Raw genomic sequence first — 20,756 nt, 5'->3', positions numbered from 1 at the left:
TATGCGTGTATGCATGTTCACGATTCTTTGCGACCCTTTGGACTATAGCCCTCCAGGCTTCTCCGCCCATGGGATTTCCCAGGCAAGAATACTAGAGTGGGTTGCCATGCTTTCCTCCAGGGGATCTTCCCTACCCAGGGATTGAATCCGCATCTCCTGCAGTGGCAAGCAGATTCTTTACCCCTGAGCCATCAGGGAAGCCCAGATATTTATATAGGCAGTGTCTGTTTTTTTCTTGACCATAGTTGAGCCTGGCTTCTCAATGTTCCCTTTTACTACCTTTCTACTCTCCTACTATTTCCCTAGACTCTTTTCAGACTGCATTATCTTCTGTCACAAAGCCATGATGAACTTCCCTCCTCTCTGCCTTTGTTCATTCTTTCTTTCCTTCCTGAAATGTTCTCCCTCTGTTTGCCCCAGTTTTCAGATTGTGAGTGTTCCGTCCTTAAAGCCCATGTTGAATGTAACCTCCTTCATTAAATTTTTCTTTCTTGTTGAATTCTTTGTATATTACTTCTTTTACTTTATCTTGGAATATAGCTGTTGATACAAGTATTGTTCTTAATCCCCTCTATTTAAACTTGTTATCTTTGTTCCTTTTATAAACTGATTAATAATATAGCAACAGACACAGCAATTAGTATGAGCTAGGTTCTGTCCTTAGCACTATGAAAGTGAAGTTGCTCAGTCGTGTCCGACTCTTTGCGACCCGGTTCTCCCGCATTATTGGCAGACGCTTTATTGTCTGAGCCAGTGGTTAAAGTGTCTGCCTACAATGCGGGAGACAAGGGTTCGATCCCTGGGTCCGGCAGATCCCTTGGAGAAGGAAATGGCAACCCACTCCAGTATTTTTGCCTGGAGAATCCCATGGACGGAGGAGCCTGGTAGGCTACAGTCCACGGGGTCGCTAAGAGTCAGACACGACTGAGCGACTTCACTTAGCACTATATATCAGCTTATTTAATCTTTGTAGCAACCTGTACAGTATGATTGTTATAATTGCCCTCATTTTATAGAGCATAGAATGCGGTACAGAGAGATAAGATCCAAGGTCCTTCGGTGACCATGAATTAGGATTTAGATCACAAAAATTGTTAACCTTTTACCATCAATGTTTATAACCGTTATACTCTACTGGTCTCACTGTGAAAATAGACATTGCGACAGATTTTCATGTCCTTTATGAGATTTTCTTCATGGTTATACCAGTGATCACTTAACTAAAGTAATTTTCAATCTTTTTCGCATTTCATATCCCATGCTTACCGAGGAGTAATTGAAGAATTATACTGTCTCCTCTGTTTCTGACAAAACCTAAAGAAAATATTTATAAAGTAAACTGAATCTAGTGTTAGCATTTTTATCAACTCTTAATCCATCTCTAAATTTATTTTATTTATTTGACTGCCCTGAGTCCTAGTTGTGGCACGTGAACTCTTAGTTGCAGCATATGGGTTCTAATTCCCTCACCAGAAATCAAACGCAGATCTCTTGCATTGGAAACGTGGAGTGTTAGCCACTGGACCACCAAGGAAGTCCCTTAATTCATCTTTCAACATTAGGTTTAGTTTTGTGTAATCAGAATCAAAATATAGATCTGCCATCTCCAACTTCTAAAAAAACTAGGAATTTAATAGCAAAATTGATAGATTCCTTTATCTCTTTTTAAAAATTATACTAAAATCGCCAATAAATAGTAAAAGGTAAAAAGTAGAATAAAAGCTCAGGTAAAAAGTAGAATAAAAGCCCTGAAACTCTAAAAGCCGGATAGTTTTTGTAGCATTGAGTTACATGAATTTGTGTAAGGACTTGGTATATCTGATGTGTACAAGTTTTCTTATTATTTGTATATAGTACATATTATTTTAAAATATTAACTTATCTTTTTGTTTTTTGTTTTTTTTTAGTATACTATGTGGAATTTTGTTCCAAAAAATTTATTTGAACAATTCAGAAGAGTGGCAAACTTTTATTTTCTTATTATATTTTTGGTTCAGGTAAGCTTTATCATTCTGTAAATTGTTAAGTTGATAGACATGAATGCTAAACGTATATCTTCAAGGAAAAGTTAACATTGCATTCTAAACCATGTGACTATGGGACCCTTTTTTTTTTTTCTGCAGGGCTTCCCCTTGTATTCAGTGAATATAGTAATGGTCTGAAGAATGGCCAGTGAATTTTAAGATCAGTTGTATTTTGTTTTCTCACTTATGTGTTATAGTGCTGATAATCATAATTAAAACCAAGAAAATAGCATCATCCTTTCAGATGTTCTGCCTCAGAAAATAAATATTATGGCTTTTAACATACAGCACTTGTTTTTGGCACATTTCTGCCTGTGGAACCATCTTTGTACAAAATTAGTCTTCCTTTGGTTTTTCTTTTTTTTTTAATTTTACTTTTATTTTAAAAGTTTTTATTATAATTTCTCAGGATCTTCATGAATATAGATTTTTATCCAGGAGGCCATTTTCTTAAACTAAATCCATATTCATTGTACTTTTTTGTTCCCTAATATCAGAATATCAAGAGAACAGTATGAAACTTGAGTACAAACCAAGATTTAGAATTAATGACTGTTGTTTTCCTTCAAAGAGGTTTTTCTTTTCTGATGATACATTAGCAGTCTCTTTCAGTGTGGCACTGAATTTTTTTTTTATAAACTCTACTCCATAGAACCTGAACCTTCAAAAGAAAAAAAAAACTTGTGAAGTAGTCACCTTAAAGCTTGAGGAAGCTTTTTTTTTTTTTTAATTGCTTCTCTTTGTGAGCAGAAAAAAATAAATTCTGGGGTTTTTTTGTGTGTGTTTTTTTTAAATCAGTAGACCATCAGCTTACTTAGTCGAAAAAAACGAGAAATTTGTACTTATTACATACAAGTAACATGCATTTGTGAAATTACTGCCTGAGATCAGGAATTCAGCCTGTCTGTGGAATAGAACAAACTTAATTGGCCTAACCAGAATAAAGCAATATTAATAAATTATTAGACCCATGTTCTAAATAACCAAATATAATTACTGCAAATATTTCTTCTAAAGCAGTTTGTTGAAACATCAGTTGTATGATTTAGATAATTGTAGCATCGTTTTCCAAGTTGTACCCTTCTGGTTCTACTAGCTGTAACAAAATCACTTATAGAAAGAAACCGTTTCCCTAGTCCCATTTCTTGTTTTCTCTCCAGTGTGAGTTTATTCTGGATCCCGGAATAAAAATTGACAGATTTTTTTTTTTTTTTAGCATTTCTCTGGATGGGCAAAGAAATGTGAATTGAGATTCTGAATAGCTGTAGCTCCCCTCCAAGACAAATACTGAGGAAGACCTTAAGTACTCTGTGTGTTAAGAAAGCAGAGAAACTGAGTCCATTCTAGCAATATTTGTGGGTATGCAATAGATTTAGATAGTCTACTAACCCCATATAATAGCTAACAAAGTGTACTTGTGAAACTGTGAAGTAAACTACATTCACTGCATAATCTCTGTCAAGTTACTTTTTCATCTGAACTATGGCATGTATTTTGTATAATGTTTTCAGATTTCCCAATAATTATGAGATTCTAGATGTTAATAGTGATATGTACAATATAAAATATAATACTCTGCGTTCTTTCTTTTTAATGCAGCTTATGATTGATACACCTACCAGTCCAGTTACCAGTGGACTTCCATTGTTCTTTGTAATAACAGTTACTGCCATAAAGCAGGTATGAAATATTTTCTGTTGCTTGCTTTCTTCCCAAGTCATTCAGAAGTTAACTTAATATTTCTCCTCCAAAGTAAGATTTATTGTTGCGAAAGTAATTTTCATAAGAAAGCAAATTTAGGGCTCTCCTGGTGGCTCAGAGATAAGGAATCCATCTGCCAAATCAGGAGACATGGGGTCAGTCCCTGACCTGGAAAGGTCCCACACGCCATGGGCAACTAAGCCTGTGTGTCGCAAATTCTAAGCCTGTGCCCCAGAGCCCAGGAATCACAGCTGCTGAAGCCTGCGTGCCCTGGAGCTTGCGCTCTGCAACAGGAGAAGCCACTGCAGTGAGAAGCCCCTGCACTAGAGAGTAGCCCCTGCTCCCTGCAACTGGAGAAAAGCCTGCACAGCCATGAAAGACCTAGCACAGCCAAATAAATAAAATTATAAAAAGAAAAAAGCACCAAATTTGTTTGATTCTGCATATGGTAAAAATTAGGTAGAACGCTTTACCGCCTTGAGCTACCGGAGAAGCCTGCATATGGTAAAAATTAAACGGAAGTAAGCCTCTCTTATCAGGTACTTGGTGACTGATGGGATGATTACAGTTATTAAAGTATGTTGTTCCTTTAACATACCTAAGAAGTATCCAAAAGCAAGCATTTTTTTAGGTACAAGCCAAGTTATGTGTGAAACAGATTGTTATAATCATCTTTGTAGAGTTTGGTAGTGTTTAAAGGATATATAATTCAAAGGAAGGGGGTATGTTTAGGAGTGAACATGTACTTCTGGCATGAACATTTTTGAATAAAAATTGTTCAGTACTTTCCTACTTTTTACAGCTTTCTCTGTGAAATTGATTTTTATGTAAAGTAATACTCTAAGGGAATAGCTTCAACTAGATCTGATTTGATATTAAAATCTAGGTATAGAAAAACAGTATTATTGGATAAGCATGACAAGAAATTTTAAAATTCTTAGAAGCGTCATGTTTATATAGCTACCACTTCTCAGAATATCTTGACAGAAGCTCAACTATACAGAACTGCTGTCTTCCTCTTGAAAGAGTTAATTTGAATTTTCATGAGCCAGTTTGATAAGTTTTCATTTTGTAAGATTTAGGGATAAGGTTTAACTTGACATAGAAACAAAATTGGCAAACATTTGATCATTCTGAGATGTAGTGTATTTATTACTTATTTGATAAAGGTAAGGGAAGTCTGTAAATCAACAGTTAATCTAGTGTGTCTGAATAACTTACTACTGCTGTAAGTTTGATTTCCCTTTATTCACTGCTCTGTTGGAGACTAGGATTTTTGTAAGTCAGTAAACATCCAGATCACTTAAGACAATTACATATTCATTTGGTTTTGTAGATGTCATTTATTGCATCAGAGTAACAAATATTTGTCCATTGGGCTTCTTTTTTATAAATAATTTTTTCTTTGGTGATTTCATCAAGTGTAGTGGGTTTCTAATTTACATGTATCCTGAAACTATGCTCTGAACTCCAGAGAGACATATATAACAATTTGTGCTTGAAAATACAACTATTTCTCTTGGACACCTTAGGCTTTTCCTGACCTCTGTGTCACTGTCTCATTCCCTGCTCTGGTCTTTTTGCTTATATCATCTCTCATTCACTGCCTGTTCTATTGAATAAATGCTTGTTTATTCGTTTGTCTGTCACCTTCATTTGAATGTTTAGTTCTCTGAGGGCAGAGACTTTGTTTTATATTATCAGTTTGTTACCAGTGACCAGAACAAAGTTATGCACATATTTGACATGAAATAAATATGTGATAGATGAATAGATGAATGAATGAACCTCTTGAATATTTTTAAGAAAGTGTTAAATGTTGCAATACTTCTTTCCTTGGTTTCCCAGTATAAATTTGGCCAAATAAAGAGTGGATTTAGTTAGAATATGATGCTGTAACTAAGTTGAAAAGATGTTGGTGAGTTTATAATATATCTGCCAAAGGAGTGAGTTTAATATAATAATAATGACTTACAACCTGTCTCTTTCCAAAGTGAGTCATTTGTCAAGATGGGAGACATTGGAAATGCATCCATCATCAGTTTAAGGATAACATCATCAGTTTAGTTTTTAAATGTTTAATGTTATTTATGAGACATCAAAACGGAGATATTAAGAATACAGCTGGATATTTACGTTTATTAGGGTCCAGAGATACAGGCTGGAGATAGAAATTTCAGAATTTTTTGAAGACACGGGGATAAAGAAATCTTGTATAGGAAGTAAGAGAATGGTGAAAAAAGGGCCCACTAAGATGATATAGACGGAGCCTCCCATAGTAAATTGAGAAGAAGTAACTGGAGAGGTACTGTGAAAACCAGGAACATGTGTGTGATGAAAACCAAGTGAAGAGAGTGTTTCTAGCAGTAATGAATGCCAAAGTAGTCTAACATGGTTCTAATGAATGAAATGTTTTGCGGAAATTATGTTTCTTTTTCTCAATTGATAAAAGTATCTCTGGGGAAGGGAATGGCAATCCATTCCAGTATTCTTGCCTGGAGAATTCCATGGACAGAGAAGCCTGGCGGGCTGTAGTTTGTGGGGTCACAAAGAGACACAACTGAGTGACTAACACACATACACATATCTTCTAATTATACTCAGAGGAGCTTTTTTTATTCTTTTGATGTTTACAGGGTTATGAAGATTGGTTAAGACATATCTCAGATAATGAAGTAAATGGAGCTCCTGTTTATGTTGTTCGAAGTGGTGGCCTTGTAACAACTAGATCAAAAAATATTCGGGTATGCATTTAATAAATAATAGAAATCAATTATATTTTTAAAACAATTCTAATCTGACTATATTTTAGTTAAAGTCTGCTTTCCTACATTAAAATATTGTAGTAGACCACTTGTTTAGAACCCAATAAAAATAAGTCCTGCCTTTAAAAATCTATATATTCACTTTTCCCTAAAATTCTTCATAGGTGGGTGATATTGTTCGAGTAGCCAAAGATGAAAGTTTCCCTGCAGATTTGGTGCTTCTGTCCTCAGATCGACTTGATGGTTCTTGTCACGTTACAACTGCTAGTTTGGATGGAGAAACTAACCTGAAGGTTTGTACATGTGTATGTTTGAGTGTGGCTCTTGGTGAACAAAACGTCTCTGGATTATAGTGATATTTTCCTTTGGTTAAGGTAATAAAGTTTGACCCGATAAAGGAGAAATGTTTTAAATTACTGTTAATTACTACATGAATTACACACATTTTACTTCAAGGTTAGCCTCACATGGTTTAGTCAAGTTAAGAAATGTAAAAAGTGCTTTGGAGAAACTATAATCTTTTAATATACTGGTGCTTTCTTAAATAGGGGGCACATTTAAATTTTTCTCAGTTTTCAAAGTACAATTAGAAATTTTACTTCATTCACTTTTTTCTCCCTGTTAAATTTATTTCCAATAAACTTTGAGCAGTAATGACTATTAACACACTTACAGACTTAATTTCCTTGTATGCAAATGGCCTTTGTAGACAGGTAATCACAGTAGCTTCTTTTATTGCTTGTTACTTTACATTCTTCTTTCTCTTCTCTTCTGCCATCTAGCTTAGTGATCTCAAGTACAGAATGATGTGATCTCATTTATAAAAGAGATTTGAAATAAATGATGTCTAAGGTCCCATTTAGATCTCAAAACTATGGGCTTTAACTTCTCTTTTTTTCAGACACATGTGGCAGTTCCAGAAACAGCAGTATTACAGACAGTTGCCAACTTGGACACTCTTATAGCTGTGGTAGAGTGTCAGCAACCAGAAGCGGACTTGTACAGGTATGATGTGAATACTCACCATATTCATTTTAAGTCTGTTTACAGATCTCATTTTTTACGGTCCTAAAACATGCAATGAAACAGCTGTTTGAAGACATTGGGGGGAGCAAGGCAGGAGGTCAATTAAATGGGGGCAAAGCTAAAAGCAGAATTTGGCAGAATTCTAAGCTGAAGTATTAAAAGCTGTGCTTTTATTCACATGTTCCTCCCTTTTATCTTCTACTTCGGGGTGAACTGGCTTTATAACAATAGCAGTAAACATTATAACTATAATAGTAGTTATGAGGGAAATAAAATTATTTCCTTGGAAGAAAATAATCTAATAGGGTGTGTGTGTATGTATGCATGCAGGCACATGTGTATATGTGCTCCATGAAGGGCCATGTCTTTGTGTTTGTTAGGAACTAACTCATTTTAACACTGTAAGTCATCTTTCAGTGAGCTATATGCTAATTATTTCCATCTATGAAATGGAAACAACTTTCATTATTAAAGAGAAAACTGCTCATTTTTACTCAAAAACGGGTATATAAATCACAACCACATTGTAAAAATTGGTTTCAGCTTTTTGTCATTCTCCGCATTTATTGGCTTAAGATGTTATCATTAGTCATTGCCTTTTTCAGATCTCTTACATATCTTTGTTCTGAATCCATATATTTATAATGGAATTTTCTCTGTGTGATATAAAAAGCTTACATTTTCATCAAAAACAAAAACAATGCGGAATTTTCCACTTAACTGTAAAAATTTGAAGTTCTGTGCATTTAAATTATAAGGTAGATTTAACTGTGAAGAATTCAGTGCTTTGAGTTCTATATTGCTGTTATTTCTAAGTCTCAGAAAAGGGTGAATTATAAGAGATTATTGAAAACTAGAAAATGATACAGCATTAAGAAAGCATAAGATTAATAATGAGATCAAATGTGACTAATGCTTTGAGTGGTTTTGCCTTATTTGAAAAATGGGGAGAAAGTTTAGAAAAGCTTTTTATAATAAGAAATACAACATTTTATTGTCACCACTGAGAGCACCTACCCCCTGGTCTGCTCTTAATCAGAATACATAATTTATAGCCAAATGTCAAATCATCTTTGAACTTGTATCCACACCCCCAGCCAGGGTTCTAGTCCCAGGCCCAGCATAACTCCTTGAGTGTCAGAATTGTGGATAATTGCATAAAAACTACAATATTCTGCCTTAGGAGGCTGGAAAGCAGAATGGAAAAGGAGAGTAACAAATTCAAGAAAGCCATGGGCAGAGTCTGAGCAGTAGTTTTTAGAGGGCAAGAAAGGCCCAGGATGTCAGTAGTCACAAGGGGAACGAGATGCTGAGGTCACAATCTGGAGGAGAATGAAGGGTGGAAGAGGCCTGGGCTGGGAAGCAGTCTTGGTTCAGAAGCGGTCAGCCAGAGTTAGAAGTCCTGGAGGCTGTGAATCAAAGCGCAGTGGATCAACTCTTCTGACACAGAAGAGTTGGACAGCTGGTCAGAATGGAGAAGGTAACAGCACCGCCCATGACCTGTAGCAGCAGCAGAAGCAGGGTGAGGTTTCTCTCATTCATGGGCCCAAAGACTTTAAGCAGCAAGTGGAGAGCGTCATGTTGCTACACTCCATGAAGGCACTGTCCTCATTCTCATTCTGGTGCACTGTCACTAGCCTGAGGCTCCCTGCTACCACTTATGGTAGAGCAGTCCCATGGTGGTAAAGAAAAAAAGATACGAAGTTGAAGGAAAAGACGTGATCATCCCAGGAATCACCTTCCAGCTCCACTAGGAAGTTGAAGACAATGATGGAAGCAGAAATGACTAGCAGCTGGCCAGCCTCTAGGCTGTTAATTCCTGCTACAATTTTGATGGCAAAAGTGGGTGGAATAGACCATAAGGAGAGCTAGTGAGACAGCTGTGGGCAGCAGCAACAGCTTATGGCACCAGCCCGTATTTGTACATCATCTGCAAAGCCCAGGAAAATCATGCAGCGGATGGCAGGGAGAGCACTGCATAGTGGGGGAAGGCTTTACACTGCTCCTCCACAAATGAAACGGGATGAAGCAAAAGACCATGAGAAGGAAAACAGCACCACTGATCACTCCCTGAGAATCTAAGAATACTAATTTTTTAAAGTGATTGATTTTTTTAATGACACTAAAATTTTTTAGTGACTGATTTACCTTTGTAATTTCTAGTACAAATATTGGATCATTCATACATGCAAAAGGTTGGTTTTGTTTCATGTGTAAGAATAGTGCCAAAACTTCCTTAAAAATTTCCACCTATTGATGTCATAAAGGTATTAGTTTTTTGTAACATGATGAATTCTTTGATAGATTCATGGGACGAATGACAATAACTCAACAAATGGAAGAAATTGTAAGGTAAGAATAAATTTGCATTATCCAATCACTTTTAAGTGAAAATTGTTTGGGGAGGGACTAAAATCAAGTTAAAGGGAGATTAGATAAGTAAGCAATGGGATCATGAAAGAGTTGAAAACATTTAACATTTCATCTTGTAGCAAATTTCCAGCAGCAGCAAATGAGATGAGGATGAAGCAAATGCCGTGAAATGACATTAAAATAAGTTAGTAAGATTATTGGTGTACTAGTATTTTTTTGTCTAATAATATTAGGTAGTATTAATAATATTAGATAGTAACATAAAGGAAACACTGGTTCCTGTTCACATTCTTACACATTTAAACTACCACCACCTAAGTCTAGAATACAAAAAATGTCTTATGGTCGTCTTCACTTCAAAATCATTCCTCAGAAACTAGAGTACTGGGCAATCTAGAACTTCTTATTTACTCTTTTGTTTGGTTGGTTGGTTGTTTTGGTTTGTTTTCCCTCAATATTCAGGTTAATTTCTGGTAACATACATGAAAAACTTCTTGTCCTATTAAAGATTTTCTGATAAGGTGAGATTACCTTGTTACTCATGCCACAAAGCTGAATTTAGAATAAATCTTGGAATCAACCCTTGAACTTCTAAATAAATTAGCATTCTGCCTATTTTCTGGAAATGTTCAGTTTATACTGGCTGCATAAAATAAGATACTAACAAAGAATTGAGAATTTGTTTTAATAGAATCTTCAAGACAAGCCACCAAAAATATGCATCAGGATGGATTCACATTTTTAATAAAAGTTAACATAGAAGCACGTTCAGTGAACTCTGTGACAAGGTCTTTGTAAGTTTAGGGACCCCTGCTGAACAACAATGACTGGATTTTATTTTGATTTCTATAGTGACATATTGGAATGCTTGTGTGGATACATAGTATGACTTGCATTAAGATATTGTGGCTGGTAAAAGAAAAGATCAACTATGTTAGCAAGTAGAATGGTTTTTTTGGTTTGTTTGTTTGGTTGGTTTTTTAAGGGAGCCTTGTTCTTTGCTGAGGCAACCAGAGTAAACAAATGAATTTTTTAATTTGAAGCTTTCTATCATTATATCCTAATTTTATATGCCAATTTGAACTCGAAATTTTTCTATTCATTGTTGGAACCAAATGAAAAAGAACTGTAATAAATCTCCTGAATAATTGATTTTGGAATATCCATTCAGTGTGTTCCAAATATATGATGTAATAAAACCATACTTGTTATACATAGCCAAACACCTGGCCCCCTGTATTCATTGGATTTTTTTTTAACTGTTTGGGTTTATAGACCTCTTCAAAATTGGTTCAGATTCTGTTTAATTTGGATAACCTTGTATGTATATTTCTGGAAAGCCTTATGATAAGGAATATCAACAAAATTAAAGCTTTTTAATCCATCCATAACAGAGTTATCATTTGCTATCACTAAGAAAATACAATTTTCCTTTCTAGTTATTTCTTCTCGTTTTACATCTCCCTTATGGAGAGAAATTCAAACAGCAAGAAGACCCCATGCTCCAAGAAGTATGCAATGCAAGTAGTCAACTTGTAGTGTTGATCTTGCCTTAAAAAACTACTAACTCACTTGCTATGTTATCTTTTGTAACCTAGTATAATTTTAATTGTGCAGAAAACATGGAGTTATATACGAATCATACTATAATTTATGTTTACATTGCTTTTTTTCTTCACACAACCTGTTTACATTGCATTTTAATTCTGTATTTTCCCTTTAAAAACTGTTTACTGATCTTGGTCAAAATTTTAAAATTTCGTCTTCTGTAAAACATTTTGAAGTTATCACTTAATTTTTTGGTTTTGTTGAATTTTATGTCTAAACTTCTGAAACTAGTGGCTTTCTGATTATATCTACAGGCATGATCTTATTTCTGAGTCATTAACTTTAAAATGACTGAAATGCTAAAGCAGATGTTTGTTGTTACAGTAACTAACATCATGATTGACCTAGACAGCTTTATACTAGCTGAGATTTTGGTTTTATTTGAAAGCATTGTTGTAAGTATAGCTTTAAGTCCCTTCTGTCTGCTAAAGATGCCATTTAAAATTTAATTGAATATTTAATATATTTAATGCTTTTGGTTATTTTTCCCCCTAGACCTCTGGGGCCAGAGAGTCTCTTGCTTCGTGGAGCCAGATTAAAAAACACAAAAGAAATTTTTGGTTCGTATATATCAAAAAATTTTAATAATAGATTTGTTTTGATGCTTTACATGAAGTATTTTTGAAAGCACAGCATTTGTGTTATTTTGGTTAGATAATTTATTGTCTACAATAATTTTCTTTCAAAGATTGTGTTAATATAATTTTGTGTTGTATTTTTTCTTAATTCCTACTTTTGAATAATAGATTAGAACCTTGCTGTTTTTCTTCGTGAATACTTCTGCTAAGAAGAAAATTTTGGCATTTGTATTAATGGTGTTAAGAACTATATTATCTGGCACCATGGTGCAAAAAACCACTTGTATAATTCCATTATAGTTAGATTGGATTGTTAAAACTGCTAGCTCATTTATTCCTTCAGCAAATTCTTACTGATCTGTGACTGTGTATCAGATGCTGTTTTAACATACACTGACTGGATCAAAGGATAAATAGTGTTCTTGCATTGGAGATCTCAATTCACTGTGCTCTGAGTCAACTCTAGGTAAATGGTGAAGTTAATGGTAACCTTTAGCTGTCAACTAGCTCCTCAGCATTAAGGAATGGCCCGTTAGCTTTTGAGCTCTTCTTTCTCATTCTTTTGTTTTCTGTTAACTGTACTATATCTTATCAGTGTTAGGCTCTTTGATAAAGAAATCCATAATTTTTTAAAAAGGAGAATAATGAGTGTGACAAAAATGTGGAGAGATTGGAACTCTCATACATTGCTGGTAGGAGTAGAATGTTCCAGCTGCTATGGAAAATAGTTTGGCAGTTCCTCAATAAGTTAAACGTAGAATTAGAAACATATCATCTGGCAGTTCTGCTTCTAGATATATACCTTAAAGAATTGAAGACAGGTGCTCAAACAAAGGTTTGTATGAGAATGTTCATAGCAGCATTGTTCATAATAGCCCAAAGGGTAGGAACTGCCCAAAGGTCTATCGACTAATGAGTGGATAAACAAAATGTAGACTTTCCAACTAATGGAATATTACTCCCCTATAAGAAATGCAGTACCGATACATGCTGCAACATAAACTTTGAAAACATTATGCTGAGTGAAAAAAATCAAACAGAAAAGGCCACATATTGTATGATTCCATTTATTTAAAAAACCCAAAATAAACAAATTCATAGAGACAGAAACTAGATCAGTCGTTCCCAGGAGCTGGGGGTGGGAATGGGAAATGATTGCCTAATGGGTTCAGGGTTTTTTTGGGGGGGGTGGTGGTAAACTGTTCTTAACTTAGATAGTGAGGATGGTTGCACAACATTGTGAATGTAACTAAGCACCTCTGAATTAAAAAGGTAAATTGTATATTATGTGTATTCTGCCACAATTTAAAAAAGGAAACCATAGTAAAGTTTTATGGTTTAAAAAGTCCAGAGAAACCTCCAGGACGTTTAGGCCCTCTCATATAATGCTGTATTTTAACACCTGTCTAGCAATAATACCTTTCACAATCTTAAATTTCAGGAAATGTGTATTCCTTTAGATGAGTTTGTTGCTGTTTTCCTCAGCACCACCTCTCTGTGTTGTACCGTTCTGTGTGATTTCTCACATTTCTTTTTCTTTTTTTATTTTATTTCAATACTTTATCTTCTGTTTTTATTCTGTCTTATTGCTGAGCAAAATGTGTTGTCAGTAAATTATTGTTCCTTTACAAGTGATCTTTTCTCATTGGCTGATATTAAGATATTTTGGTTCTCCAATAATCTGCAGATTGATTTCTCACATTTCTATAATTTTCTTGGCCTTTATCATTCGAGTTGTAACCTCTGCCTTTAAGAAATAATTCTAATAGTGAAAATTCCAGCACAGATCTTTAGGAAGAGAGCATAATGAATATTGTTCCTCACATCATACTGTTTAGGAACAGGCATAAACATTTATTGATTGTCTTTCTGTTTCTAGACTTTTTGCTAATTTGTCACACAACCTTGCAACAGTTTTAATGAGGTATTTTTTCCCATTTAAAGATGGAGAAATTGAAACAAGGAAAGATTAAATAACTTGCTCAAGGTTGCAGAACTAAGTGGCAGAGCTAGCATTCAAACAAAGTTCTAACTCCAAAGTTTTTTTTTTTCTTTTTTAATAAGACAGCTCTTACCTAATTTCAAGACTGCTCTTCTCAGTTTTAGTCCCATTATTACTGTCATTCTCTTTCATCTCAGAGTCCTTCTCATAGGCATGTGTTTTTAGAACAGCAGTTTCCTTGTATTTACTTCATTTACTCTTTGACAGATTTCCATATTATCTTTCTAGTGCTTATGAGATTATGTTTAGACTCCAGATCCTGGCATTCAAGGCCTTTCAAACTGACCCCAATCCATTGCTGCAACCTAGTAGAAAGTGCTTTTCCATTTCTGTCTTTGCCCTGTACTTAGTGTACTATTTGCTATATCTGTAATGGCATTTTCTGCCATCTTTATCTTTCCAAATTCTTTGCCCTGTCAGTTCCAACTCAAGTAATACTGCTTTCATTCAAATATCTCAGTTATAATTCAGGAACAGAATCTATATGCCTTTCTCAGTCAGCAGGCTGAATGACTGGAGTTTCCCAAAAACCTCTGGGACTTAAAGGAAAGCCGAATTCTAACAACTGTCAGTTGATACATTTTCTTAGTTGCTCTCATGCTAGTGAGTACATTCCTTTTGTGAAACATGGTGGAGGATTAGTTTAAGACTGTTTTGTTTTTCAGGTGTTGCTGTTTATACCGGAATGGAAACTAAGATGGCATTAAATTACAAGAGCAAATCGCAGAAACGATCTGCAGTAGAAAAGTAAGAAAACTATTTTATTTACATGTAAATATGACTGTTGATATGGATATTATTATATATATATAAAATATGTGGTATAAATGTATGTTTCAAGTCAACAAAAGTTGGTATCCTTGAGGATAGGGAGAGTTTCTCATTTTTATTTAATTCTGATTTATTGACATATAGTTGATGAATAATATTAGTTTCAGGTGTAGTATGCAGTGATTTGACATTTGTATCATTTGTGAAATGATACAGTGAGACTAGTAATCATCTGTCCCCATACAAAGTTATTGCAGTATTATTGACCATATCCCTTATACAGATATTACATCCTCGTGTCATTTATTTTATAACCAAAGGTTTGTACCCCTTAAACCCTTTCACCATTTTACCCATTCCCCCAACCCTGTCAAAGCAGCCACCTGTTTAATCTATGAGTCTGTTTTCATTTTGTTTTTCTTTAGATTCCACATATAAGTAAGATCATGTGGTGTTTGTCTTTCTCTGTCTGACTTAGCATAAAACCCTTTAGATTCATCCATGTCACTGATGGCAATATTTCATTTTTTATGGCTGAGTAATATTCTACTGTGTGTATATATACCACATCTTTTTTATCCATTCATCTGTTGGTGGGCACTGAGGTTGCTTCCATATCTTGGCTATTGTAAATAATGCTACAGTGAACCTTGGGTGCATATATCTTTTCAAACTAGTGTTTTTGTTTTCTTTGAGTAAATACACAGAAGTGAAGTTGCTGGACCATGTGGCAGTTCTGTTTTTACCTTTTTTGAGGAACCTCCATATTGTTTTCCACAGTGGCTGTGCCAGTTTACAGTCTCACCATTGGTGTATTCAGTTCAGTTCAGTCACTCAGTCCTGTCCGACTCTTTGTGACCCCATGGACTGCAGCACTCCAGGCTTCCCTGTCCATCACCAACTCCTGGAGCTTACTCAAACTCATGTCCATCAAGTCAGTGATGCCATCCAACCATCTCATCCTCTGTCATCCCCTTCTCCTCCTGTCTTCAGTCTTTCCCAGCATCAGGGTCTTTTCCAGTGAGTCAGTTCTTCTCATCAGGTGGCCAAAGTATTGGAGTTTTAGCATCAGTCCTTCCAATAAATCTTCTGGACTGATTTCCTTTAGGATGGACTGGTTGGATCTCCTTGCAATCCAGGGGACTCTCAAGAGTCTTCTCCAACACCACAGTTCAAAAGCATCAGTTCTTCAGCACTCAGCTTTTTTTATCGTCCAACTCTTATATCCATACATGACTAGTGGAAAAACCATAGCTTTGACTAGACGGACCTTTGTTGGCAAAGTAATGTCTTTATTTTTTAATATGCTGTCTAGGTTGGTCATAGCTTTTCTTCTAAGGAGCAAGGTCTTTTAATTTCATGGCTGCAGTCACCATCTGCAATGATTTTGGAGCCCCCCAAAATTAAGTCTGTCACTGTTTTCCTAATTGGTGTATTAGAGTTCCCTTTTCTCCACATCCTCACCAACACTTGTCATTCATTGTATTTTTGATGATAGCCATTCAGACAGATATGAGGTGGTATCTCGTGGTTTTGATTTGCATTTCCCTGATGATTTGGAAAAATATCCAATTAGATCTTTTGCCAGTTTTTTAATCTGATTGTTTTTCTGATGTTAGGCTATGTGAATTTTTATATATTTTGGATATTAACCTCTTGTCAGATAAATTATTTGTAAAGTTTTCTCTAATTCAGTAGGCTGCTTTTTCATTTTATTGATAGTTTTCTTCACTGTACAAAAGCTTTTTAGTTTGATATAGTCCCTTCTTGCTTTTGTGCCTGAGGAGATGGCAAATATATATATATGTGTGTGTATATATATATATATATTTTGGCCATGCCATACAGCATGTGGAATATTAGTTCTCCAACCAGGGATCGAACCTGGGCTCACAGCACTGAAAGCTCAGAGTCCTACTACTGGACCATCAGGAAACCACCCCTCCAAATATTAAGATCAATGTCAAAGAGGAATGGATGGTTTCTAACATTTCTGCATACATGTAGCATTTTGCACAATGTTTGGCATATTGCAGGTGCTAAAATTATGATTTTAAAATAAATACTGTTGAATAATAATGGAACTCCTTGAGCAGACTAAACCTCCTGCAGATAATAATTATAAAATCTGGGCAGAATATTAATAAACAAGTATTTGAAAGCATTGGAAAGTGATCAAAAACATAAACTGGCAAGGAGTCTATTCCTGAAAAATGACAGCAGCAAAAAGGGGGAGTGCATCTTCTTACCTGAGGGCCCTTTTTACTTACTGTGCCGCTGCACAGGCTGAGAGAACCTGAGCTTCATAGTGTGTAGATGTTAAAGGACGAAGTTCAAAGCTGAAGCAGCAGCTAAAAAGGGAAGAATCATTTAGGGGAATGAACTCCAAAACAGACACATAAATTCTGCCCAAATCCTTGACTGACTGTTAGAACTATTCATGTACGGGGGAGACTCCAGTGGACTTGGCAAAAAGTCAGTACCAAGAAGCTGAAAGAACCAAACAGAGAACTTTGCTGTTTCAACAGCAGTAGAAAACAGAGTTTGATGTTTGAAGCTAGTCAAGTTAACTCCCTACTGAAATAAAAATCAGCATTCATCTGAGGAAACATAAAAGAATACAGTCTCTTTAGTGTATTATTTATAAAATCCAATATGTAGTCAAAAATAAGCAGATATGAATAAGGACCTACTGTATAGCACCTGGAACTGTGCTCAATGTTATGTGGCAGCCTGGATGAGAAAGGAGTTTGGGGGAGAATGAATACATGTGTATATATGGCTGAGTCCCTTCACTGTACACCTAAAAGTGTCAAAATATTGTTAATTGGCTATATACCTCAATACAAAATTAAAAGTTTTTAAAAAACTTGTATTAATAAAAAATGTAAATAAGTACCATAACTAATATATTGTAATTATATACCTTTTCATTTTACTATTTGACTTTGTACTTAGTTTGTAATATGGTTATCATACAAAATTTTTATTTAGTTGAAATTATCAGTAATTTTCTTTATAGTTTTTATGTATTGTGTTTTACTTTATAAAGGAGTTATTATGTAAAGCAAGGTTAAAGTTCCCCTATTTTTTGTTCTGGTAAAAAAAAAAAAGCAGACATGTGAAGGAAATGTAACTCATACTCAGAGAACTCAATAGAAACTATGTAATGATTTAGACCTTGTAATTAGTAGACAAGAACTTGGTAGCAGATTTTATAAATATGTTCAGGAGCCTAAAGGAAGGTGTGAAAGAACATATGTGAAATCTCAGCAGATTAAATGGAAACTCTAAAAGAATGCAGTGAAAATTCTTGAATTGGAAAACATGATTATTGGAATATAAATGTCATGAGATGGACTCAATACCAGATTAAGGGAAGCAGAAGTTGTCAGTGAACTTGAAACAGCAATAGACATCAGTCTGAAGAACAGAGAAAGAAGATTGAAGAAAAACAGAGTTTCAGAATCATGTGGAACAATATTAAGCTATCTAGCATAAATTTAAATGAGTCCCTGCCCCTGAAAAAAAAAAGAGCAAAAGGGGAAGAATAAAAATATTTGAAAAAATAATAACTGAAAATTTCTAAATTGCAGGAAGAGAACAGAATGATAATTTTAAATCCAGCATATTAAATCTGCAGACTCAGGCAAAACCTAGGTTAAAGAGAATTTTTTTGCTTTAAATGTTGATGGAGAGAAGAAAGGCTTACAATAGAATAAAAAACAAGCCATAGACAAAATTAAGAGCCAAAAGTTGCTTCTTTGCAAATATTAAAATAGGTAAATCTGTACCTAGATCGGACAGGACTGAAGCGACTTAGCAGCAGCAGCATACCTAGATCAAGGGATCAAAGGGAAAAAGAAGCGGTAGAAGAGAGAAAGCTTAAAAATTACAAAGAGCAGGGATGAATGAGAGGATTTCACTGCAGATCCTACGTACATGGCCACTTGATCCACAGATAAAGAAATTAACCTTTTTGTCTCTAGATTTTTCCAGCTAAGATGAAATGAACAAATTCTTTGAAAACATAACTTTCAAAGATTGTCACAGGTGAAACAAAGTCTAAATAACTCTATGTATCAAAGAGAATTATTTTTAAAAATCTCCAGACAAAAGCATAGTCTTTTCAGCACAGTGCTAGAACAATTGATATTAATATGCCAAAAACCAAACTTTGACCCTTACCTGTTTAAAAATGTAAGACCTAAGCATAATAGCTAAATCTATAAAACATGGGGGAAAATATTTGTGACCTTGGATTAAGAAAATATTTCTTAGATAAGAAAACGTACAAAAAAGGAACCCAAAGCAAAACTCAAAATTGATAAATTAAACTTCATGAAAGTATAATGTTAAGAAAATGAAAAGACAAGCCATTAACTAGGAGAAAATATTTGCAAAGCTCATGTCTTGTAAAGGGCTTGTACCCAGAAGATCCAGTCTCACTACTTTCTTTCAGCATTATCCTAGATACCCTATTCAGTGCAACAACACAAAAACATAAAAGGCATAAACATTTGAAAGTGAGGAGTAAAATTCTCCCCTTCAGAAGACACATGAGTGGTCACGTAGAGAGTTGTAAAGACTCAACAAAAAACTTCTGGAACTAGTAAGTGATACTACCAAGGTCTTGGAATACAAGATCAATTTTTTAAATCTTTCCAATCTAATCTATATGTTAGGAAATAGTAGGAAAATGAAATTTTTAAGAAAATAGTTACATTTTACATTAGTGTCGAAAAAACATATTTAGAAATAAATTTTTAAGAACTTGTGCAAGATCTCTATAATGAAAACTATGAAACATGAGAGATGTTAAAGTCTTAAATAAATGGAGAAATCATAGTATATTGACAGGCTCAATACTGTTAAGCTGTTAGTTGATATGTAAATTCTTTCATTTCCTAGCAAGTTTTTTTTTGTAGTAATTGGCAAGGTGATTCTAATCTGAATATTGAAATGCAGTAGCCAAAATACATATGCAAATGCATAATGGAAACAATCTTTCTTAAGGAAAAAAAGCTGGAAGATTTACATTGCCTCATTTCAAGACAGTATAAAGCTACAGTAAGTTTTGTATGATTTTAGCATAAAAAGATAGTTCAGTAGGTTAAAATATAGAGAGTTGAGAAATATAGTCAATAGATTTTCAGCCAAAGCATTAAGTGAATTCAGTGAGGAAAAAGTCTTTTCAACAAATGATGTAACAACAAATGGATATTCAAGTGGGGAAAAAAATAATAAACTTCAACTCCTGCCTTACACTATACACCAAAAAAATTTTTAGGATGGATCATAGACCTAAACATAAAAGCTAAAACTATGAAACTTTTAGAAGAAAACTTAGGAAGATATCTTCACAACCTGGAGATAACTAAATATTTTTGAGGACACAGATAGCATAAATAAAAGGAAAAATTGATAAACTGGACTTCCTCAAAGTTAAGAACTTCTCATCAGACTACACAACTAAGGAAATGAACAAATCAGCCACAGACTGGGAGAAGATATTCACAAGATCTATCTTACAAAGAACTTGTATTCAAAATATATAATAATATATTAAAAGCTCCTACATATTTATAATAAAAACAGCCCAGTGAAAAAATAAGAAAGATGTGAACAGATATTTCACAAAGGAGAATATACATGTGGCCAGTAGGTACATGAAAAGTGTATATCATTAGTCATAAGAGATACAAAGTAGAACGACAGATATCAAGACATGTATTGAAATGGTGAAAATGGAAACAAGTGAACATTCCAATTATTGGCAAAGATATGGAGCAGCTGGAGCTCTTCTAAGTAATCTGTGGGTCAAATAGGAAATTTCAAATAAAAAAATTTTAATTTTTTAGAAATTTTCCTTAATTTTTTAGAAATTAATGAAAATACAACAATCACA

At 34.5% G+C, this 20,756-nt stretch overlaps 1 protein-coding gene across 6 annotated transcripts in view; it reads left to right on the top strand.

The window, feature by feature from the left end:
* ATP11B (ATPase phospholipid transporting 11B (putative)) overlaps positions 1-20,756 on the top strand; it is a 111,629-nt gene that overhangs the window by 28,190 nt on the left and 62,683 nt on the right. For 4 of the 6 annotated variants that reach the window (XM_065943366.1, XM_065943367.1, XM_065943365.1 and 1 more), the window contains exons 3-11: positions 1,908-1,997; positions 3,624-3,704; positions 6,362-6,469; positions 6,655-6,783; positions 7,392-7,495; positions 9,821-9,868; positions 11,329-11,409; positions 11,993-12,057; positions 14,743-14,824. In XM_065943366.1, the coding sequence (XP_065799438.1) occupies positions 1,908-1,997; positions 3,624-3,704; positions 6,362-6,469; positions 6,655-6,783; positions 7,392-7,495; positions 9,821-9,868; positions 11,329-11,409; positions 11,993-12,057; positions 14,743-14,824 (788 nt within the window). The remainder of the gene's footprint in view (positions 1-1,907; positions 1,998-3,623; positions 3,705-6,361; positions 6,470-6,654; positions 6,784-7,391; positions 7,496-9,820; positions 9,869-11,328; positions 11,410-11,992; positions 12,058-14,742; positions 14,825-20,756) is intronic. The other 2 variants (XM_065943364.1, XM_065943368.1) reach the window with 2 other exon arrangements.

The sequence above is a fragment of the Muntiacus reevesi genome, chromosome 8 (assembly GCF_963930625.1).
Source record: "Muntiacus reevesi chromosome 8, mMunRee1.1, whole genome shotgun sequence".
NCBI classification, from domain to species: Eukaryota; Metazoa; Chordata; class Mammalia; order Artiodactyla; family Cervidae; genus Muntiacus; species Muntiacus reevesi.
Note: the sequence above shows the minus strand (reverse complement) of the source record. Positions and strands in the feature narration are given on the sequence as shown.